A 24,059-nucleotide genomic window follows, 5' to 3' on the forward strand; every position below is an offset into this window, starting at 1 on the left:
GGACCACCAGCTGGGATCCTGAGCTGAGATTCTTGTAATGGTCCATTCAGTTGAATTCAGTTATACTTGGCACCTATATTCTATGCCAGTCTCTGTCCCAGGCACTGGAGCTGCAAAAATAAGTAAGATGTGGCCCATGCTTGTGACAGGAGATAGGCACAGTTTCGGTACAGCGTGGTGAGTATTAGAATGTGAGCCCTTTTTAGGGCAGGAAATTTGGTCAGTTGTTTTGTTTTGTTTACTGCTGTGTCCCCAGCACCTAGAAGAGATAAACATCGAATACCTAGTTAGTGTTCAATAAACGTTGATTGTGTGAATGATAATGGTATGTAGAAGATGCTACAGGAGTGGAGTGGAAAGACGGGTGAGAGGAGGAAGTAACATCTGAGGTAAGTATTGACAGATTGGAATTAACCAGGAGCTAAGGGTGGGGAGGGCTTTCCAGGAAGAGGGAACTGGGTTCTTGGGCCAAAGTCTGTTAGAGATGGGGGACAAGGTGAAAGTTATTTTGCAAAGGAGATTCTTGGAATGAACCCCCTTTATTGCCTTTCACATCACTTAAAGGTAGGCACTGGAGTTGTTTGAACTGTGGTCACCATGCTGGGCAGTGTGAGCTCTCAGGGTGGCAGGGGGACTAACAGAACTGTAGATGGAGAGCTCCCACCTTGAAATAGGAGGTGCATTTTGGCATGAATGGTTTACCCTCCAGTGCTTCAGAACCACCTCTGCAGTGGTAGAGAGGTGGCTACAAGAAAACTAATAGAAAATAGCTCATCTTTATGTCCACTCAGCATGAGAGAGCTTAGTGAAGTGATTGGATGTGTAAGTAATGATACTTTTAAGTAACATTTTAAAGGCAAATGTTACAGAATTTGTATTTCTGCTTGAGGAGCCATCTCTTCAAAGCAGTTACATAGGGAAGGTTGGTCACGTATTCTCAGAGGTGCTGCTGCCATTGTTCTGTCTTTGTAACTCCACCTTGGGAAAAGCTCTCAAGCCTATAGGGCATACCTTTGAATGTCCTCAGTGTTGGCAGAACTGCCTTGTGAGGAAACTTTTAGCAGTCAAAAGTCATCTAGAGCTGGAACAGGAATAGCAGCTCTAGAATCCACCTACTCCATATACATCGCTGCTGCAAGCCTTTTTCATCGGGAATAGCCCCCGTGGCTGCCCAGATGACCTCTCTGCTGTAATACCTCCTCCTCCAATCCATTTTCTACACCATCTCGTTCATTTAACAAATTTATTAAGACATTGTGTCTCAGGTACTATGCCAGATGCTGAAGGAATTCATATTCTGGCTGGGAAGATTTAATTAATACAATATAGTGTTAGGATAGGAGGGTCTCTTAACCTAGTAACATCTAAGACAAGTCCTAAAGTATGAAGAGTTAAGCAGGCAAAGGAGAAGGGAGGAAGGCAGAGTGTTACAAGTGGAGGGAACAGTAAGTGATAGCCCAAAGGAAGCAATGGCTAGCCATCACCTGGAAGATTGGACCAGGAAAGGGAAAGAGAAGTGGGAGGTAAGTTTAGAGAAGTAGGCAGTCCTGTAAGTCACATTAAGGAATTTGGACAATCACTGAAAGATTTTAAATATGGTAGTGTCATAATCACATAGATGTTTTCTAAAGAACACTCTTGATGTTGTGGTGGAAAATATTAAACTAAGAAAGGTAGAAAGACAGGCCAGGAGGCCACAGCAGTGCTCTAAGCCATCCATCAGCAAACTACAGTTGGCAGGCCATCATCTCACTCCATATTTTTCAATGGCTTGTGAGATAAGAGTGGTTTTTAAATGGTTGAAAAAAATTTAAATATTTTATGACAAAAATTATATGAAATTCAAATTTTAGTGTCCATAAATAAAGTTTTTTGGAACACAGGTTTATTTTTTTACTGATTATCTATGGCTATTTTCAGGCCCTAAAGTTGAGTAGCTGAGAGAGGATCGTCTGGCTTGCAAAGCTTAAAATATTTATTATCCAGCCTTTACTGAAAAAGTTTGCCTAGTTCTGCTCTAAACAATAGATGATGATGGCCTACACTAGAATAGTGGCAGTAGAAATGAAGAGATAAGAGATTTTTAGGACTAATTCAGGGAGGCCTTTACAAAGTGGAATTGACAGCTCTGGATGATACTTATGGGGCAAGGACTACCGTTTTGCCTACTTCCATTTCTGCCCGTCTACAACCCATTCTCCACTCAGCAGCCATAAAAGAGCAAACAAAAAAAAAACACTCCCTACCTACAACTCTAAATTACCTTGATCACTATTGCCCTTAGGATAAATGTCCAATAAAATATCCCTAATTTGACCCTACCTACCTCTATAACCCAATGCCTGCCATTCTAGTTTAATTGGACTTGACTTGCCTTTTCCCCAGATCCCATATCTTCTTGCCTGTAGGCCTTGCATAAACCTCCATGTGCCTGGAGTCAGCACTCCACCTCCACTTCCACTCCCAAAATGCTCTGTGCTTTTGCAACCCTGGAGTGTTGGGTGTTTAAATTTCTACCTTCATCCCTAGACTGAATTTCAGAAGGCAGAAACTGGCGAACTAGTCCATCCCCAGATCTTAGACGCTTAATAAGGAGTGAAAGTGGAGGATTTCAGCCACAGCATGTGGCAGCCTCAATTATAAATCGTTTGTGAAACGCGGATAGTAATCCCTATTTCACGTGGCTGTTGTAAGAATAAGATGCAAGGAAAATTACTAGTTTGCTCAATAAACGTGATTTGAAATTAAGTCTGATTTGTGGACAATACAAAAAACCGTGAATACTTAAGCCGCTCCATACGAGCCTAGTAAGATGGATGGGCGAGCAGGTCCTCGTGGAACACGCCCGCCCTCCGCCCTAAATATGCTGAGCAGGGGCAGCCTCAGAGCCCGCCTGGTCCCTCCAAGGTGACTGCTCCGCCGAAAGCGGACGCTCTTTGAATGCATCTGTTTACGTCTGTTTCGGAAACCCTCGGCTGTGCAGGGGGTACAGGGCCATTGTAGAAAAGACGGCTCTCATTCGCAGTAATGGTCTGAAGTCACAAGGACCGTCTTCGGAGCAGGGAGGGCAGGCGGCCTTCTCTCTACATGGGGCTAAGGTGTCGACGGGCTTGGAAAGCCCTTCGGTGACCGGGTCATACCGGCTCAGGCATTTGGCCGTGCCTTTCCTATGACCAAGACACGACCCTGGACGTGTAGCTACACGTCCAAGCTGCAGCCTCGTGAAAGTCATGTTCTCTCTGCTCGTCCTCTCGGGTACTCTATGGTTCTCGTGGTGGCTATTTCTAGTTCCGGTCTCTATGGCGGCGGCGGAGGCAGGAACGGTTGTAGGTCGGCCGAATTAGCCGCCTAAGAGCCAATGAAAGTGGAGGAGTGATAAAGTCTTAGCCAATACAAGTCAGGAACTGGGTCAGGTGGCCAGATTGACAGCACTCCTAACCAGTGAACGATGCTTAGGGCGGGTCGATCGCAGGGCTTATCCCGCCCGTCCCGCCATTCTCGCTAGTTCGATCGGTAGCGGGAGCGGAGAGCGGACCCCAGAGAGCCCTGAGCAGCCCCACCGCCGCCGCCGGCCTAGTTACCATCACACCCCGGGAGGAGCCGCAGCTGCCGCAGCCGGCCCCAGTCACCATCACCGCAACCATGAGCAGCGAGGCCGAGACCCAGCAGCCGCCTGCCGCCCCCCCCGCCGCCCCCACCCTCAGCGCTGCCGACACCAAGCCCGGCACCACGGGCAGCGGCGCAGGGAGCGGCGGCCCGGGCGGCCTCACATCGGCGGCGCCTGCCGGCGGGGACAAGAAGGTCATCGGTGAGAGCCGGACGGGAGCAGGGGTGGGGCCGTAGAAGAATCTAGCGGCGGAACCGTTACCCGAAGCTGGGCGAGCCGGCGGGCGCGCGGCCGGCGGGGACCCACTCGGCAGCGCGCGGCTGCCCCTCCCCCAGGCCTGCGCCCTCGCGGACGCCGGCCCGCCCGGTCCGCGTGCCCCGCAGGCGCACGCGCGCAGCCTCCCGCGCCCCTGGACCCCGCGTGGCCGCGCGCCCCTCCCCCCGGGCGGCCGCGCGCCACCGACCGCGTGTGCGGCGGGGTCCCTCCCTCCCCGCGGGCCGCGTGCGCTGGGGCCCGCTCGCCGTTCCGTCCCCCATCCGTTCCCTTCCGCGTGTACCCGGAGGGCGCGGCGCGCCGCCTACGCAGGCCGGAGTGGGCCGGGCAGCTTCCCCTTTCCTCACGTGCTCTGCGCCCCGCAGCCCCCGCCCGCTGTCTCCGTGCGGATTCAGCTGGGCCCCGCGCAGCGGCGGCCTCGAGCTCTCACCCACGTGGACCGCGGAGACGCCGTGGGGCCCGGAGCAGGCTCCAAAGAGAAAGGCTGTCAGGTGGCCGCGGGCCACCACCGGGAAGCGCACGAGGGACCGGATGCTGAAGCGTGGCGGTTTAAAAAAAAAAAAAAAAAGCGTGCCTGGTAATCGTGGGTTTATTTTTTTCTCCTCCAGCAACGAAGGTTTTGGGAACAGTAAAATGGTTCAATGTAAGAAACGGATATGGTTTCATCAACAGGTGAGCTGACCATCCTACCTTGCACGCTCTGCTCCAAGCTGCTGGCTTTGCGGACTTGGGATTGCTTAAGCATGCCTAGATTACTGCCTCTGGTGTGTTACTAGGGAGAATTTTGTTTCCCTTGATGACTGAAAGGATTAGTGGATCTAGAGATTGTCTTTGTTTTGCAACTAAATATTAATCTAAAGCTAACTTAAAAGGCTTGTTATGGTACAATGCAATTTAAAAGGCAAGCAGAATGAGTGAGCCATCTGATAGGGCAAACTGATGAAACTAAGATCTAGTATAATTCTGTTAGACTGGCCCACTGCGTTTCTATGCTTGTCATCATTTTATACGTTATTGAAATTGGTATTTGAAAGCGTGACCCATTGATTAGTTTATAGGTTATTACAACTTGTTAACCTTCGGGGGGTAACCTGATTTAACAATGCAAGTATATGAGGTCTGGTCATCTTGACTAAGGTTATAGTGCCTTTGTCTAACATGTCAACATACACTGTTTGAAAGCCTTAGGTGAATTTCGTTTTAGGACTGCTTTGACAACAAGAGTTGTTTTCATTTGCTCATAGAGTAAGTAACATCTGGAATAAAATGGCCTTGCCTTCCTCGATAATTATTTCTTGTACTCTCTTGTCCCAAAATAATACCTGTTAGATCAGTTTTATTAAAGCTTATCGGAGTGGCCTTAGTCCATAACAGTTTTCTTCGTATTTGAAGGCAAAGGTACAAACTACATCTTTAGGAATGGTGCTTAGAATTGTTTGTAGCGACAGTGATGGTAAGGTGCAGTTTACTCACAGTACTCCGTGGTCTCCCTTGTGAGCCGGGCATCATTTCCAAGATGGCTGCCAAGGCTGGAAGTGCAGTTACATGGGTGTAGTGCACCCTGTATGCTAATAGTATTGGCATGATACAGTCGTCTGAGCGTTTTCTTACATCCTTGCTTTAGAAGACATTAAACAACTAGAGGTTTAAAAGAACGCAAGAAGTAATACCGAATGTTTATGAAATGGACAACACTGCAGGAAACCAAATGGGCAAGATCAAGTTTAAAGACAGACATAATTGGCTGCTGAAAGACCATTCATTACTCAACCATAAAGTATTGGGGGGGGGGGGCAAAAGAAATTGTAAGCACTGATGGTCTGTTTTCCACGTTTGCAGTTGTGGGGAAACATTTTGTTCCAAAACCTTTAGGAATTTTCCATCTATTCTTACACTGCTTGCCTTCCTGACAGGCGAAGGCAACATTTTTCATCAGTTTTTTGATAATGGGTTACTAGTGAGGAAGGCAGGCTTTGGTGCTCATAGTTGATCACTTTTTAGTTAACTGATCTCTGAATTTGTTAAAAGCATTTGTTAGTATTTCCAGCGTAAGAGCCTAACCCTTAACAATGGTTTTTGAATTTGTGTGCTTGCTTTGGAAGGGTACAGATTTCTGAGGTCTTCCTTCCCAGCTTGGGTTCATTGGGTCGGGGGTACATTTTTAACAGGAATTCCAGGTGATTATGGCTTGTGGGTCATACCTTGAAAAACATTGCTTTTAACCTTGACCCAGTGTAATAATAGGATATCACTTGCTTGCACAGTAGAAGGGACTGTAATTTGCAGCCTTTTCAGTGGTTAGATTGTAGTTTGTGCTTTAAAAAATGTAGCATGTGCCTTCTGTTGTATTTTGTTAAATGGACATAGGTTATGATATTTTTTTCAGTAAACAATATCCAAGATGAAAGAGTAGTTCTTTACATTTATAAATTTTTATTTTATGATATGCCATTGCTTGAATATTTCTGTTCTGACTTGTAATCAACTCAATTGGTCATCCTCCAGGGCAAAAATCAAAATTGGTTTTTGATGATCTTTTGTTTGGACCATCCAAACCTCAACTATTTGGTCAAATTAACTAGTTAAATGTGCTTTATATTTCTAAATTGGTCCTTTCAGTGATTCTGAGACTCCTGAATAAAACTCTCTAAAATCTGGCTGCAATTAAGTCCAGGAGAGGTTTGCCTTGATTAAGGGAAAATGCGTGTCTTAAAGTTACTGAGGCCAACGGTTAGTTCAGTATGTAGACCCGCCTAGAGACACCTGGGGTGGGGGTGGGGGGTGAGACACACACAAGTAAGTGCTTTTTCTGAGAAATTCATTTTGTTCTTTGTGTACTGAGTCTGCAAAAGATAATTGGATAATGCGATGGGGGGTGGGGGGGGATCGTCCCCTTTGTTTTTTATTTTATTATGAAAAACTTAGAACTGTTGAAGGTGCCATTAGAAGGATGCTGCAGGGTCAGTGGTTTCAGGATTTGTGTTCTGCTGTTTTAAACTAGAAATGTGGTTTTGTCCTCTGCTGCCAGCTGTTGAAGATTGACCCATGCTCACCAAACTTGTAAAAGGTTGGCCATGAATCGGTGACAATTTATTTTCAGTGGGACATGTATCTCTTATCATGACCAGAATAGGAATACTTTTCTCCAGAGTACTTAAAATGCTAAATTAATGTTTCTAAGGTTTATGGGTGGGGAAGGAATTTGGAGCAGAGACTCAAATAAAGCAGAGGTCACAAACTGGTGACCTAGTAGCTAAATCTTCCCCCCGGTGTTTTGTTTGGACAATACTTAAAAAGAAATGTAATTACTGACATTTTAAATTCAGGAGATAGCACCAAAAATATCCAGAATTTTAGCTTTAGGGCCTATAATTCCATGTAAATAAAAAATTCTGCTGGCTATGAATATTATTACCACCTTTAAATGAGGCATACATTCTCTTTACCACAAGTGTGTCAGGCTTTGTTCTCTGTTGATTTCCCTTCCTGCCTGGCCTTGTATATGCATTTGAATTTATTACTCATGAACTAAGAAATTGTATAATAAACCTAGCCTGGGAACAGCTTAGCTATCCCTCTTTACAAAAATACTTAGTCTTGGCTGTCAGGTGTGCTCTCCCTTGACGGGGGTGGGGGGAGTGTGGGTGTCCCTTTCTTGGGAGTCCATGTGTGTATGATAAGTAAAAGTAATGTTTATCAGATACTTCCCACTATAAATGCCTTAAAGGAACCGATCCCTGTAATCCTCAGACCTTTGAGATACAAGTGCCATTCTGAGGCACAGAGAGATTGAGTAAACTTGCCCTACCTAGGAAGAGACTAGCTAGTAATTGGCAGAGCTGGGATTTGAACTGGATTTTCTGACTCTGGAGTTTGTGTTCACTTGACTGCTGTTATACTGTCTCTGAAAATAGACCCTAGTCATCCTCAATTTGGTTGTTGTCCACATAGTTACAGATAATTTCTTAGGGTGGCTATTCTTAGCTATTAAAGGCTGAAATGATCTCTAGTGTGTCACTGGAGCTCCTGTGTGCTACTAGTCCTCAGATTTGAAAGCTTTCTACTTTTCACTGCCTGTTTTTGTGTAATTAGGAATTGCTATACTAGTACCAGTTTAGGGTACAGATTGGCTTTACAAATTAAAGGACTTGTTTAATAGCTAATATTGGGAGGCAGTTAAGGAATTAAAGGAGAGAACATCATATCTTAATTTCACTTCTGAATCCTGTTTTACTGATTTTTATATGGCCTACAAGCTAAGAATGAGTTTTACCTTTTTAAAGGGTTGTTTAAAAAACATTAAATAGCACCTGTGACCCCACAAAACCTTAAGTACTGTATGGTTCTTAAAAGGAATGGATTTGGGGAAAAGAGGCATAAAGAGATATTTAAGTAGTTTCCAAGTCATGTCTATATGTTGGTTTCTTCAGAACTGGGCTCTTATGACAATGACTTGTATACAGAGCACTTTAGGATTGATTTAGATGCTGGTTTATGTTAGCAACTGATCTGAATGAAGTTGGCCAGAAGTTATCCAGTGTTCACCAAGTCACTGATATGTAAAATATTTTCATCTTAAACTGTAGAATAGAGAACTAATGTATTCACCTTCTGCTTTCCTAGTACTGGGTCAGTAACTGCTGGGTTTCCTACCCTCCAAATCTTAGCCCTTGGAAGCATCTACAGTCTAGCTCACCTAAGGCAAGCAGAATGGTAAAAGATACTGTGGGGAATTAGGAGTGTGTCTCTGCTAGGTGTGTGGAGTGCTTTAACAGAGAACTCATAGAACAGTAAGTGGGATTTGTGATCTTATGGTCACCTGCAGGACTTGGAAATTGGTATTTGGATACTTTGGTGTATGGAACCTACACAGTGTGCCCCCCTCCCCCAAAATGCATACACGCTTTAAAACAGCTGATAGCTCAATTGATGTTTTCTTCTTCTCAGATTTAACCCATTGGAATTAATAATAATATTCAAAGTGTGTATACATTTTGTGGGGACACCCTGTAGATGACAAATCCTAGAGTTTGTTTTTGTAGCCAAAGGGTTATTGATTAATTTACACAGGCAAATTAAGCTGTTAAAAATGGCTTGGTATGGTAATCTGCAATAAGATAATAGCATTAGAACATTTAGTTACAGCTTAGATAAGCTTCTGGGGTACGTCTCATTTAAACCAATGCTGGGAATTGGCCAAAAAAAAATGTTTCCTAAAGTTTTTCGGATATCTTAAAACCCTTTTAAATCTGTATTGATTTTCATAGTATAGCAGTTTAGTGCTGGCTACGTTTTTTTTCCCTTCATTGTGCTACGTTAGGAACTATTAAAAAGACTTCTGTTTTCTTTAAATCCCAGCAGGATTTCTTCCTTTTTCTTTAGCATGCTCCTAATTTACAACAGTCTCTTTTTTTTTTTTTTTTTTTTTTTTCCTTTCTTGCCTTTTTTCTTCAGCCTCTTGCTATCTGTGTGATTCCTTTTTTTCCTTGAAGTCAGTACTGTGTTCTCATTTACTGAATGACAATACTATTTCTAGATAGGTTCAAAAAAAACACACCACCTGCCAACTGGGTTTTTCACTAAAAATTTTCAGTAGTAAATAATGCCCTTACTAACAAAAGGTGGAGTAGAGAGATCTTGCAGAGTACACTTGCTGCAGGAGGAGGTGACTGGCGTGTGATACACAGAATGACACTGTTGGAATAGTAAGATCTGTATGTCCAGTACAGTAGCCATAAGTGTAAAATACGCATCGGCTTATAAAGACTTAGTATGACGAGAGAAGTGTAACATAACTTCCATTTTTTTATGTTGACTATTTGTGTTGAAATGATAAAATTAATTTTGCCGGGTTTTTGGTTGTTTTTTTTTCGTAGCTACTAGAAAACAAACTTAGATACAGTATTTGGTTTGTATTTTGTTTCTATTGGACAGCAGTTCTAGGAACCAGACTGCACGTAAAATTATTTCAAGTGGCAGCAGCATGAAGGAGCTTAGGTTTGATCATAGTGTGGCTTTCGCTAGGTTTTTAAAAAATGACAGTTATCAAACATTAAATAGGTGTGAAGTCCCACTTTACAAATAAGACGATTTGCTCAGGATCGTGTAGTTAGGAATGGAATAGCCATCACTCCAACCTTGGTTTCCAGTGGTTCTAGTAAGGAGCTCTCAACAACTGCTTTATGTAGCACCTCCCCCCGCTCTCGCGCCTCATTTGATTAGTACGGCATAACATAGTATAATATGTAGAAAGCCATATGTGGTAATTCAACTGCTGTATTGGATTGAATGGTTTCCAATGTTACTGTAGATCAGGGATCAAAAAACTACCACTCAGCTATTTTTGTGTGGCTTGTGAGCCAAGAATGGTTTTTACCTTTTTGGGGGGGGGGGGGGTAGCAAAACCTTGGTCTAATTACAGAGAATAATTTTGTATACTGCAGATGAGGAAGTATCAGGGATGCTTGTGAAACCATACGCAGTAACCTACCTCTAAAGCTGTAAAGTCTAAAGATTTCCCAACTGGTCCTTCTGGAGTTCTCAACGTGGTAAAGACCAGGGCTTGTGGATTCAAATTCTACTGTGAGTAGATGACCACATGCTTCATTTTCCTCATTGTAGAAGGGGGGGGGGTTATTAATAATAGCACCTATCTCAGGATTGTGAGGATTGAATGATAACAGATAGTTAAAGCATTTGGCACTGTATCTGGAACTTAAACCCTTAGTAATGTAAGCTGTTATGTATCTGGTATAGTTTTCCCGTTTTGCAAGTGAAGAAAAAGATCAGTGAGGAGGAGACAGCTTTCCCAGGTCACACAGCTGTTCATAGTAGAGGGAGGATGAAAAGCCAGCTTTGCTGTTGGTGCCGGGAATTTCTGGGCAGTCATTTAACAAGTTGCAGCTTAGACTGATTTAATGCATCTAAACCATAGTATTCTGTCTTGACTAAAAACTGAATTTGTTGCTATCAGATTTCTTTCTAAGATCCAGATACATTTTAATCATGGTGCATGCAGTAGCTCCCTCTCCCTACCCCACCCTTATCTATGGGGAATACATTCCAAGTTCCTCAAGATAAGATTTGATCACACTACTCAGAACACCTCGGTAATTTCAAACTCACAGGTGGCTTATTTCTGGAATTTTTCGTTCAATATTTTCAGACCACGGAAAGGGAAACTGGATGGAGGGGTGCTCTCCTATATTTCCTAGTAGGCTAGTTTTGGGTCAACAGAATAAATAAGTACTGTGTTGTCTGACATGACATCAAACAAGCTTGTTTAAAAGTTTGAAAACGTGGATTATGAAAGTCTAAGTAGTGGGCAGTAATGTCCTCGCTCTTCACATTCATTCACCACTTAACTCACCCAGAGCAATTTCCATTCCTGCAAGCTCCATTCATGGTCGGTGTATCATTTTTTTATCTTTTATACTGTATTTTTACAGTATCTTTTGTGTTTAAATACACAAATACTTACATTGGGTTTATAGTTGCCTACAGTAACATCTTGTACAGATTTGTAGCCTAGGTTTGTGTAAATGTACTCTGCATGACAAAAATCACCTAATGACATATTTCTCAGAACGTATCCTTATTAAGCAACACATGACTATATAAAGTAAATGCTATACAAATAGTTATTATACTGTATTTAGGTAATGATGACAAGAAACATGTCTGTATATGTTCATTCAGTATAGATGGCAACCACTGTAGACCTACCTACATAGTATACATCAGCAACAATGTAACACTTCTCCCCTCAAAACCCCCCCCCTTCCATGGGCGCCGTGGTTGGTTGAATCCAGGAGTGTGGAAGCTGCAGGTGCAGAGGTCCAACTGAGCTGTTGCCCAGGAGATGACATGAATCTTGTGTGTATTGCTTGCACTTTTGGGGCATGGGGTACAGAGAACTTTATTGATAGTGCATGACAAAGTACGGCTCCCTAAGCTCCTTCCCTTCTTCAGGAGGTCTGGCATGGAAACTGGAGGTCAGGAGATTCTCGGTGTATTGGATCGATTTGGAGCGAGGACTCCCCAATAGCCGAGGGCCTCTTTTGCTGGGCCTGGTGGTGCAGGGGGCTCTTACTCCTTGGAGGCCATGTGGACCATAAGGTTCACCACCCTGTTGCTGTAGCCTAGTTCATTGTCATACCAGGAAATGAGCTTGACAAAGTGGTCATGGAGGGCAATGCCAGCCCCAGCATCAAAGGTGGAAGAAGAGTTAGTGTTGCTATTAAAAGTTGCAGAAGGAAGCCTGGTCCTCAGGATAGCCTAGGGTGCTCTTGAAGGGGCCCTTGGACACCACCACCTTTTTAATGTCATTGTATTTGGCAGCTTTCTTCAGGTGATGGGTCAGATCCACAACCAACACATAGGGGATAGGGGGACAGAAGGCCATGCCAATGAGCTTTACATTCAGTTTAGGGATGACCTGGGTGGCTGTGAAGGCATGGGCTGTGGTCATAAGTCCCTCCATGATACCAAAGTAGTCATGGATGAACTTGACCAGGGGGCCAAGCAGTTGGTAGTGCAGGAGGCATTGCTGACGTGACAACCTTGAGGGAGTTGTCACACTTCTATGGTTCAGACCCATCCCAAACATGGGAGCAGCAATGATGACCTAGTGGGCTCCACGACATATTCACCACCAGCGTCACCCCATTTGATATTGGCAGGATCTCGTTCTTGGGAGGTGGAGATGGACTTTCCATTGATGACAAGTTTCCTGTTCTCAGCCTTGACTGTGTCTTTGAAGTTGCCATTGGTAAAATCATACTGGAACATGTAGGCCATGTAGTTGAGATCAATGAAGGCTTCATTGATGGCAACAGGATCCACTTCGCCAGAGTTAAAAGCAGCCCTGGTGACCATGCGCCCAGTACAGCCAAATCTGTTCACTCTGACCTTCACCATCATGTCTCAGGGTTGTGGCTGTCTGTCAAGCAGGAGGAGCAGAGAGCCGCCTTGTACTATTTTTAAGAAGATTGTCCTGACTAGATAAGTAGTTTTGGTAAATTTTCTAATATAAACCTGAAATGAAATTTATGAACGACTTTTATTTTTATGGCAGTGTATGTTTTGATACGTAAATACCTATTTGCAGCTTCTTTAGAAAGGGTGAATGCTGCCACAAATACGGATTGATAAAAAGGGCACTGTATTGGCTGCCCAGATACACTCGTAGCATTATTTATCATCAGTAATTTTCTTAAAAATCCCTCTCCATGGAAGGTGCTTATTTAGTAAATTTAATGCATATTGAAAGAGTGGGGAAAAAAAATGCTAGGTTCAAAAATCAAATAATACATTTGCTTACATGAAAGTCAAGTAGGATACCACATAATTCTTTACCTAGTCATCCAGTAAGCGTGACATCCTTCACCCATAATGCAAATAGTGCCCCATCTTTGGAACAACTTCAAATGCCTTGTGGTGGCCAGTACTGCCCCTGTTGGGAATCACTCTTCTAGAATTTGTCCACCTTTCCTATTTTCTCTACTAATTTTCTAAGTTTCTACCAATTTTTTGTTTGTCCCCTTAGAGCTTGAAAATTCATCATGCCGGACATGAAAACTAATTAGTAATTGCTATGGAACTGTTTGTAGATGGACATTATAACGAGCCATTAGTTCCCTAGGTGTTCCTAATATTCAACTAGCTTGTAAGTCAGCTTTCAATTACATGCTTTGAATAGCTTTTGCAGTTTGTGTGTGGGTTTTTGTTTGTTTTAAAGATTTAAAATTGTCCTGTTCCCATGAATTAAATATCCTCATGTTAATGATATTCCAAGTTATATGGATTCTTAGGTGGATGCTTTGCTCCATAGATCAGCAAGGAGCCCAACAGTAAGAATAAGAATCTAGCTTTTTTTTTTTCTTTTCACTTTTTCAGTCTAAATTTGTGTCTTTTGTTTCTTTTGTCATTAAACAATAGAACTGTTGAGCCCCCTCTCACTCTGGTTTACTAACAGAATGAAGAGGGTGGGCGAACCCCACCAGTCTGGAAATCTGTTTCTCCTCCAGTGGTTCTTGCTCCGTGGTATCACCACCTTAGCCCCAACCCCAGACCAAAATCACAAATAATTCCCCACTTTTCCCTCACTTTAAAATGTTAAAATCCATTTATCCACAAAGTTTTTCCCATTTTACCTCAAGACATATCAAATATACTTAGTCACACATAGCCCCTAGTCTAGAATTCTGGAGTAGCTTTTGTAATTAACTTCTTGGCTTCAAACTTTCTGTAATAGCAGCCACTCGATTTTAATATCCAGTAATTGTATCGTGTCGCATTCCTCTGCCTAGAAGCCTGTACTAGCTTTTGTATCTATGTGATTTTCAGCTCCTGTTCTTATCCTCACACAGCCGTATTACTTATGCTCCAGTCAGTCTGAGCTCAGCTTGCTTAAAGTCCTAAAGCAAGTAATAGTGGAAGCTCCATTCATCAGTAGTTTGACTGGACTAATGATTGATGTGAAATGGTGCCTAACATGAGGTGAAAGGGGGGCTGTGTGTGCTAGTGACGTGCTTAATTCACCTTCACCTGCTTAGTTCTCCATTGGAATGCTTGCCGCCTGAATGATGACACTAGTGGTGTCTCTGTCGGTACTTCATTGGGGGGGCGGGGGGTATTAATAATTTATTTTTAAGAGCAATTTTAGGTTCATGACAATATTGAGCGGGAAACAGTTTCCCATATCCCCCATGTTTACACATGCACAAGATTCTTAACCATCCTGCACCCATGCTCTAGAGGTGGGAATGGTGGGGTGTGCTGGAACATTGGTAATGGTTAGTGGGATAAGGAGTGGCAATCTGTGTTGCTAGTCACTTTGATCCTCTTAATGGCTTAGTGCGTCACACTTTGGTTTCTTAGACTTTGTTTTATCCTACAGGTGATGAGGTTAACAACTATTGGCAACTGCTTAGTCTTTAAAGCAGAAATCATAGTGGCTTACTAGTTTTGTTTTCATTGTTTTGTCTCATTTTTTAATTTCCTAATGGCTGGTTGGCAGCCTGAAAGTCTCTAATAGTAGGAAAAATAGGTGTGGGGGGAGATGCATAAAAGGATTCGATGTATTCTTGATCTGGCAACATGAAGTGTATTCCACTTCTAACTTGTTCAACTTGGTTCTGTCTTGCAGGAATGACACCAAGGAAGATGTATTTGTACACCAGGTGGGTGCTTGTACGGATATTTATGCTCTGGCTTAAGGCTTTTGAGAAGAAAAGGGGGAGGGGTCTCAACTATTGATTCTTGCAAAAATAATGTTAAATTCAACCACCAAGCAATGTATTTAATTCCCATAGGAAGAGTGGTAGCATACTTAAGTGTATACATTGAAACATTGGCAATTCACTTTTAATTAAGATAGATGTTTCATATTGGTGGTATTCTGTTAATAGTTACAGCTTTTTAAAATGTTGAATTGCTTAGGTCATTACACTAAATTTTTAAACATAATTTCAGGTGAGCAGAAAAACCTCCCCTAACCTAAACTTGAATTTGAAGGTGTTTCCAAATGCTATTAGGTTTAACTCTATGGTGAGGACAGGTCGCAGTAATCATGGGGGGAGTAAGACAAAGCTGCAAGACATTAATTTGAAGTGAATGCTGGAAAACTAGCAGAGTAACATGGCCCTTCTATTTATTCTAAGGCGCTTGAATGGGTAAGAGATGTTTTTACCTTTGGAGAAATTTGACTGGCTTGGAATTCTTAGAAATCCTTGCTAGTTTAAGGCTAAATGAATAGGCAGTATGGCAAAGTTGGTTATTACTCAAATAATTTTCAGATTGACTTTAGTGTTTTGAGAGGGAAAAAACTAACAGGGTAGGTTCTACATGCTCAATTCTCTCAAGTGCCATTTAATGAAAATATTTTTGGAAAATGCTTGAGCATTAAGGACTTTATTACCGTAAGCCACTACCAAGTGAACACTTAATATCTCAGTGACCCATACATTAAAGACTCCAGTGGATTTGAACGTCTTCACAGGTATGCGGTGGGTAGGGTATATGTGTACTATGTGCTTTGTGGTTCTTTTTTTTCCCTTACTAGGAATGTTGAAATAACTGAAAATCACTCTTAAGAACTTTTTTAACTACTTTTTTCCTACCATAATATGGACACCAAAAAACTAAAGTTAATTTCCACACAAGTCTTTTTCAAGCCACAGTGAGCTTGGGAAGGGCTGTCTTAAGCTGGTGCTTTGTAGCTCTCTTGGAGTGTCCTAGACAGCATTCACTGGCAATCAAGGGGAAGCCAGATCAATTTCTAGTATATCCAAAGCCCTGTCAGACAATCACAGGGTCAATATGAGTATGGAAACATTTCAATTCTAAATATAAACAGGACTGCCCAGACAAAATGTTTTAAAACAAGTGTGTGTTTTATAAAATTGAATGCCAACTCCCACCTGTTCCTTACTGGCCTTCCACATGTTCAAAGGAATATGCGGACTCGGGAGCAAGAGACAGCGAGGCTCATCAGGCTCGCCTGTCAGCAACTAAAGGCATTGGGAGATCGGGGAGGGCATTGGAGATGCTGACTGAAATAAGAGTTTAGGCGTTTTAATTATCCATACTTCTGCTATCCCCTATGACTGCAGGTAATTTAGAGTTGGCTATATATGAAAGGTACGAAAACTTTGTGACAGTTTAGATGACAGATGAGATCAATTATTTGGCTGAACGTGTGTCACCCATTTGTACTGATGCACAAGGTGTCACCAAATATTCTCTCCTTATTTTGGAAGTGGTTTCAACATTTACTTGTTTCTTGGGACTTTGGCTGCTCAGGTCTTAGTGATGTATCAAGAAGACTGCAGTTCTGAGCAACTTAGCTTATTAATTGGCTTCAGATTGTTGGTTGTCCTGCCTCCTTTGGAATGGAAACGCGTGAGTGATCCTGTATTGGATACCGCTGTGATGTAGTAGAATGAATATGGAATTTGGGGTCCCAAGAGCTGGATTTAGAAAACCCTACATTCTGCCACTTATTATCTGTGTGACCTTGGACAAGTCACCTAACTTTTTAAATCCTTTTTTTATCTGTTAAAACAAAAGGAGTGATAATACCTCACATCATCTGTCATAATGAGAGCGAATAGGTGATGTGTGAAAGAACTTTGTAGAAGTACTACTCACAATGTGAGGTATTATTCTTTCCCTTTTACTTTGTCCTAGCAGTCTGGAGAACAAATAAATGTGAGATTTATTGTATTGTGGGGAGGTAATAACCAACTGTCCCATGCAGTTAGATAATGTAGTTAACATGTGAATTACATGCCATTGAAGTATTACCACAGACAGGTTGGAAGGGATTTTGGTTGATATTTGTAATTGAGTGTGATATGGTAACACAGGGACAAAGTTGGTTTGGTCAACTTTGAAGCATGCAAAACTAAACTCGCCTGTCATCTAAACTGGCCCTGTGTGGGCTAGCTTCTACTATTAAGTGCAGTCTTTGGGGGATAGATTGGTATCCTCATTTTGTTCAAAGCAACATACAATGCTTTTGCTAAAAGCATTTAAATATGTATATATTGTGTCTTGAGTGTTAAATTACTTGTTTTAGTTTGGAAAATAGTGGTAAAATGCTGGGGCCTTGTAAGACTAGAGTATTTTGGTTGAGGTTGGGGGTAGTATTGGTCCCTGTTTTTGTAAATTTATTGATGGTTTGGTCTTATTTAAAGCTAATTTTAAGTGTATATCCAAGCTGAAATGTTGACTCTGGTACATTTTGAATGAAAAAGCACATTGTTCTCCCTGTTAATCTATTTTTGGAATGTGATGTTACTAGACTGCCATAAAGAAGAATAACCCCAGGAAGTACCTTCGCAGTGTAGGAGATGGAGAGACTGTGGAGTTTGATGTTGTTGAAGGAGAAAAGGTGAGGATGCTTTTTGTGTAAAGGTTTGACTTCAGTGTGGAAATATTTTGGAGATCTCATCCACTAGGATGGTGGCTTTAATGTGGATGGATGGGTCAGGTGAACACATGAACACAGGCGCATCAAGCCTAATGTGCTGGCTGCAGTTAGAGGGCAATCTCATCAGAACAGTGAGGAACTAATATTCAATCACTTCCATGCACCCCTGGCCACAGACTCTTTTTTATTTGCTTTGTGTAAATTGTGTTCAGTGTACTTAATTCTGTTGTCACTGTCAATATATGATGGCTTTTTGTAGGGTGCGGAGGCAGCAAATGTTACAGGCCCTGGTGGAGTTCCAGTACAAGGCAGTAAATACGCAGCAGACCGTAACCATTATAGGCGCTATCCACGTCGCAGGGGTCCTCCACGCAATTACCAGCAGAATTACCAGAATAGTGAGAGTGGGGAAAAGAATGAGGGATCGGAGAGTGCTCCCGAAGGCCAGGCCCAACAGCGCCGGCCCTATCGCAGGCGACGGTTCCCACCTTACTACATGCGGAGACCCTACGGGCGTCGACCACAGTATTCCAACCCTCCCGTGCAGGGAGAAGTGATGGAGGTAAGTTACGCCAAAACGGAAAAGAATCAGCAGCAGTATGTGGTAACTTTTGAGAGGATTGCATTGTAGGCATTTTCTTGGTGTCTTGCCTATGTTGGACCTATAGTAGTTGTAATGGGAAACATTTTTTTTAAGTCCTAATAAGAACCAAAAGGACTAATAATAAGTTGCTAGCATGGTCACAGTTACTAAATGGTTTTATTTATTTTTAACTCCTGTATTTGGACTTTGGATTTGTCTTGTTGGGTTTTTACTCCATTACTGATCCAGTTGGCTTGATTTCCATTGTCTTTTCAGGGTGCTGACAACCAGGGTGCAGGAGAACAAGGCAGACCAGTGAGACAGAATATGTATCGGGGCTACAGACCACGATTTCGCAGGTATGGTTTGTATTTTTAAAATTTCTCCAGCATATTTTAGGGCTCAGCAACAACATGCTTCTCCTGCAGCCTTTTTAAAGTCATTTTTCTGTTAACATGTCACATTTTCTTTCATCAGATGCCTAAGAAATAAACCTGAAGTCGGTTATCTTTTTTTTTTTTTTTTTTTAATATATCTTTATTGATTTCAGAGAGAGGAAAGGAGAGGGAGAGAGATAGAAACATCAGTGATGAGAGAGTCATTGATTGGCTGCAGCCCGCAACCCAGGCATGCGCCCTGACCAGGAATCGAACCCCGATCTCCTGGATCCTAGGTCGATGCTCATCCGCTGAGCCACGCCCGGCCGGGCTGAAGTCTGTTATCTTTGAGAAAATGTGTTCCTTGCATCATTTTTGCTGGCTCTGGTTAAAAACAGCTTGCATAGATGGGGTCTGCTTTATACGTGTTTTTGTGTATGTGCTTTGTTTTCTCATGAGGGTATGGAATTTCAAATTTTCTGTTCTTGAACAGGCAAGAGAATAGTTTAAACTGCGTAATATTATATCTTTAAGACCTTCTTTGAGTGGGTCTCTTTGAATGGTAAAGATGAACATTACCTTTGAAGCACGAGGACTATCTGAACTGTACTACATCATAATTAAAGAGTTGGGAGTTTTACCTCTGGAGGTGGCACAGTTTCCCATTAATCACTTCTCAGTTTAGGTATATACTTCCTGTTAGTCACCTCAAGGTTGCAAATATAATCAGTTTGTGGTTTCTAAAACTAACAGGCAAGAATCAAACCAGTGCATTAGTAATTATCCACCTGATGATCACTTACATACCAGCCTTAACTGTAGATGCCCAAATAAGTTTTAAGAAACAAGTTTTTTACTATGAAAGTACCCAAAATACAATATAGAAGTCTTCACAATACATTGTGACTCTACGGGAGGGGAGGGAGGTGTCTTTGAGTTTTGTATTTTTTACCCAGGATGGAGCATTCAGTGAACCTTTAAGAACTAGGAAATCCCGTTTTGATTATACCACTTCTAAGTATATGTATAATGAGAGTTTTGCAATGGCGCAGTGTCTGTAATGTATTTTTCCTTGTTTTTATTGATCTGTGTCCTGTCTTGAGTTTTTCACTAACAAAAATGGGCTGGAGTTTTAAAGTTTGTCTAAAAGAGGCTCTCATGGCAGTCTCTCCATTACATCCATGGATACCAACAACAGAATCCTCTCCACCCACACCCCTCCCAGAATTTTTGTTACATTATAGAGCTGCTTAAATTTTCTGCTTAGTTTCATTGGTGTCCTTAAAAATAAAACATGATTTTTTTTTTTTGTTTAGTGCTTCAGTTGTTCTTGTTTTTTGTTTGGGGGAGGTTTTTTGCAAGAGAGAGAAACATCATTCGGCAGCCTCTCACACTCGAGCCAACCCAGGATGGAACCCGTCACCTTTTGGTGTATGGGGTAGTGCTCCAACCAACTGAGCCACACTGGCCAGGGCAAGTGCTTCAGTTTTACTGTTTGCCTTTTGGTTTAGTTGACCTAATGGTCTTGTTTGAATGGATCGATTAGGTGACAGTGCCAGATAGTTGCTATGTTGACACAAATTGCCATAAAGTTTACAGTGAATCCATTGATGAACACAGGGCTTTCCAAACTGTTTACCCAGGATTTTATCCCCCCAAAATGGTTAGTAAATGACATGTACATGGGGCGGAATCCTGATTGGTGTATGTCCAAGAGCAGATTGAAGTCTGAGATGAGTATAGGAGGAGTTTTGCTGAAAGGAAGACAAATGAGGTAGCAGTCAGGAAAATCCACATTTATAGACTGAAGAATGCAGCAGGACAGTTGGCAGGAAAGTAATTGCTGAAATTATTGTGTTAGGATAGGATTTTTTCCACAAGTAGGAGGTTGGTCTTATGCTAGGAACCATGGGTGTTTCACGTGTAAGAAGCCCAGAGTAGTACACGAGCACCACTGTGTTAGTGGAGTCAAAAGGAGAGGTAAGAGAGGAGGTTTGAAAATACTTGTAATAAAGATATAAAATTATCTCTAGAAGAAACAGAGGGAATCAAATAATAGAGTAGTGATCACAAATTTAAAGTGAGCGCACCAGCATGGTTGTATTTTTTTGAACCATTTTGAGGAACAGGCTCAGGTGGGGCGGAGAGTTGGATTTGTCTGGCATTTGTTTATCCAAATGATACTAGGGTTGGGGTTGGTGGGCTTTGTATTGGGTGAGGAAAAGAGGAGGATTCGGCGAGAGTTATGGACATAGGTGACAGGTTCACTGGATTATAGATCCTAGTGGAAAGGAGGTATGGGGGGACAAGAAGGGATAAACTTAGAAAATGGGAAGGGGTGATTGGAGAGTGGACCGCTTGAACTTGAGAAGACCCAGGTAGGAAACCACAGGAGATTTTTACTCTAACAGGAAAAGGATAGTAAATGGAATGTTAGCCTGACGTGAAATTTGAGGACTTGGGGTTTTAGAAAGAAATGGGGAGAATAGACTGAGAAGTCACAGTGGTGGGGTGGGACAGCCACCACTTACAGGCTGCAGGGGAAAGCCACAGCAATTTTGCCAAAGACCATAAGTTCAAAAAATACATTATATATATGGAAAGGTTTTCAGGAGACGGGGTAGTGGTTGGGGGAAGAAGGTGGGAGGTTGGATTTACAGGTGAAACGGAAGGTAGAGCTCTAAATGGGAATTTTATAATCACCAGCAAAAAAAGTCACAGTGTCTTTTCTTGGTTGATTAAAACTCCTGATACTGTTTATGGTTCTGATAATCTACTTTTAGACCATGGAAGATAATTGCTAGAATGTAACAATTGAACTCTTTTTCTTCTAAGTAAGTGTGCACAGGCTCTGGTGTGGTTTTTGGTGGGTTTTGGTTTGTGGTTTGTTTGTTTTTTTAATCGCCAAGTTATGCAACCATTACCAGTATCCTAATTCCAGGCATTTTTCATCACCTTCCAATAAAGCCCTCTCCATTCCCCTCTACCCCAGCCCCTGGCTACCACTGATCCACTTTCTGTCTCTGCATTTGCCTAATTTGGACGTATCATATAAGTAGAATCACATAATGTGTCTTTCTTTTACCTGGCTTCTTTCACTTTGCCTATTTTTAAAGTTCATCCATGTTGTAGCATGGAGCATTCCTTTTTTTGGCCAAATCACATTCTATTCTAGGGACATCACATTTGTTTCTTCGTTGATCATTTGTTAGACACTTGGGTTGTTTGCCTCCTTTTTTAAAAAAAAAAGAAAAAATTTTTTTCACGTCTTCACCATCTCTGGTTATTTCTCGACCTTTTGATTATGGCCATCCTGGTGGGTATGAGGTGGTGTCTCATGCATTTCCCCAGGGACTTATACTTTCATTTATATGAAGAGGGCATCTTTTCTTTGGTTTGGTTTCTTTTCTTTTCTTTGGTTTCTTTGGTTTGGTTTCCTGCCTTTTAAAAGTCATTTCATGGTTAATTTTGTAATAGATTATGCTACTGGAAGAACCAGATATGGTGTTAAACTAGTGGGTAGGTTAAAGAAAGGTTTTATCTTTGAGAGCTTGCACAATGTTCATTTCAGGGGCCCTCCTCGCCAAAGACAGCCCAGAGAGGACGGCAATGAAGAAGATAAGGAAAATCAAGGAGATGAGACCCAAGGTCAGCAGCCACCTCAACGTCGGTACCGCCGCAACTTCAATTACCGACGCAGACGCCCGGAAAACCCTAAACCACAAGATGGCAAAGAGACAAAAGCAGCCGATCCACCAGCTGAGAATTCGTCCGCTCCCGAGGCTGAGCAGGGCGGGGCTGAGTAAATGCCGGCTTACCATCTCTACCATCATCCGGGTAATTTAGCCTAAATGGCCTCTGGCCTCTGAGCAGTCATGAGTAGTGTTCATTAATGCAGGAGAAAAACCCCATTTCACATTGTATGTTGAATATTTGGGGGCTTTTCAAACTTTTCTGAATGTATCGCGTGATTTCACCATTTGAGAAAAGTTTGGCCAACCTTGCCCTAAGAAGTATGTTAATTATATTGTGTTATTCTGCATTTTCAAAAAGAAATGGGATAGCTACTAGAATTAATAACCTAGGTGATGACCACCAGTATAGTCTCTTTGGAGAAAGTGATGACTTTGACATATTATCAATTTCAAAAGTAAGGTATTCCTTATTACTTGATACTGAGAGGCTTGTAATTGTCTGGCTCTGGAATTAGCATTTTTAGCCAGTGATGCCTTTCGGTTTTGTTCCCTCTATACTATTTTTTGGGTGGCAACGGTCATCCAGAAACCTACAAGTAACCATGTTGTCACAGCAGTGTCCACCCCTGTTGTAAATCACTGTCTTAGGATAAACCAGTTGGAGGTTTGTGAATGCCTTTACTGCTTAGCTTGATGTGACCTGGCACAGTTTGGTATACTGAAAGAGCATTACAGTGAATTGTACAAGATAATCTTTTTTTTTTCTTTTACAGTTTAGTCATCCAATAAGAAGAAATGAATATGAAATTCCAGCAATAAGAAATGAACAAAAGATTGGAGCTGAAGACCTAAGTGCTTGCTTTTTGCCCGTTGACCAGATAACTAGAACTATCTGCATTATCTATGCAGCATGGGGTTTTTATTATTTTTATCTAAAGACGTCTCTTTTTGGTAATGACAAACGTGTTTTTTAAGAAAAAAAAAAAAAGCCTGGTTTTTCTCAATACACCTTTAAAGGTTTTTAAATTGTTTCATATCTGGTCAAGTTGAGATTTTTAAGAACCTCATTTTTAATTTGTAATAAAAGTTTACAACTTGATTTTTTCAAAAAAGTCAACAAACTGCAAGCACCTGTTAATAAAGGTCTTAAATAATTGTCTTTGTGTAAATTTCTGTCTTGTTTTATTTTGGTTTATGGTCCTTAGTAGGATCCTTAACTTAATTTACTGTGATAATCTGGTCCTTTTCCTCTTTGTAAATTTCTTTTGCTGGGAGGCAGTGGTAAAAGGGCAAGGTCCCCTCTAGTACAGACTAACAGTTCTAATCCCTGGAAACCACTTATTTCTATTCCTGTGGGAGTTATTTCAACCTGCCAGTTGAAGATACCCACGTTAAGAGTTAGTTATCCAGTGTCTGCCACAGAGTGCAGTAAACACACACTCAGCTCCTTTGAGTGGTCAGAAGAGATGGTAACAAATAATGTAATGCCCCTCGGCTGCTGAAGAAAGGAAAATTAATTTTGTGGTCTTAGTCCCCTTGTAACCTAAGCCTGTTCTGGCTATGTTTTTATAATGTCTTGTTAAATGTT

At 41.9% G+C, this 24,059-nt stretch overlaps 1 protein-coding gene and 1 pseudogene across 3 annotated transcripts; one reads left to right on the top strand and one right to left on the bottom strand.

The window, feature by feature from the left end:
- Positions 1 to 3,264: 3,264 nt before the first annotated feature.
- On the top strand, positions 3,265 to 23,626 carry YBX1 (Y-box binding protein 1). Of its 2 annotated transcripts, XM_081144180.1 has the most exons (8): positions 3,265 to 3,808; positions 4,489 to 4,552; positions 15,030 to 15,063; positions 17,688 to 17,777; positions 18,076 to 18,378; positions 18,676 to 18,758; positions 22,348 to 22,613; positions 23,245 to 23,626. In XM_081144180.1, the coding sequence occupies exons 1-7, from the start codon at positions 3,643 to 3,645 to the stop codon at positions 22,580 to 22,582; spliced, it is 975 nt and encodes a 324-aa protein (XP_081000306.1). In that variant the 5' UTR covers positions 3,265 to 3,642; the 3' UTR covers positions 22,583 to 22,613; positions 23,245 to 23,626. The 2 variants fall into 2 exon arrangements, with proteins under 2 accessions (XP_081000306.1, XP_081000307.1); XM_081144181.1 differs by lacking the exon at positions 17,688 to 17,777 and having other exon boundaries at positions 3,501 to 3,808.
- Positions 11,967 to 12,799, bottom strand: LOC308560456 (glyceraldehyde-3-phosphate dehydrogenase pseudogene; annotated as a pseudogene). Its single transcript has one exon. The product of its transcript is annotated as a glyceraldehyde-3-phosphate dehydrogenase pseudogene (transcript).
- Positions 23,627 to 24,059: the final 433 nt, after the last annotated feature.

Source organism: Miniopterus schreibersii, assembly GCF_964146895.1.
Source record: "Miniopterus schreibersii genome assembly, chromosome: 8".
Taxonomy (NCBI): domain Eukaryota; kingdom Metazoa; phylum Chordata; class Mammalia; order Chiroptera; family Miniopteridae; genus Miniopterus; species Miniopterus schreibersii.

Coding starts and splice junctions, on each gene's coding strand:
- YBX1 (XM_081144180.1), top strand. CDS start 3,643: ATGAGCAGCGAGGCCGAGACCCAGCAGCCGCCTGCCGCCCCCCCCGCC. Junction 3,809..4,488: donor CGGGGACAAGAAGGTCATCG/GTGAGAGCCGGA, acceptor TTTCTCCTCCAG/CAACGAAGGTTTTGGGAACA. Junction 17,778..18,075: donor ATGTTGTTGAAGGAGAAAAG/GTGAGGATGCTT, acceptor GGCTTTTTGTAG/GGTGCGGAGGCAGCAAATGT.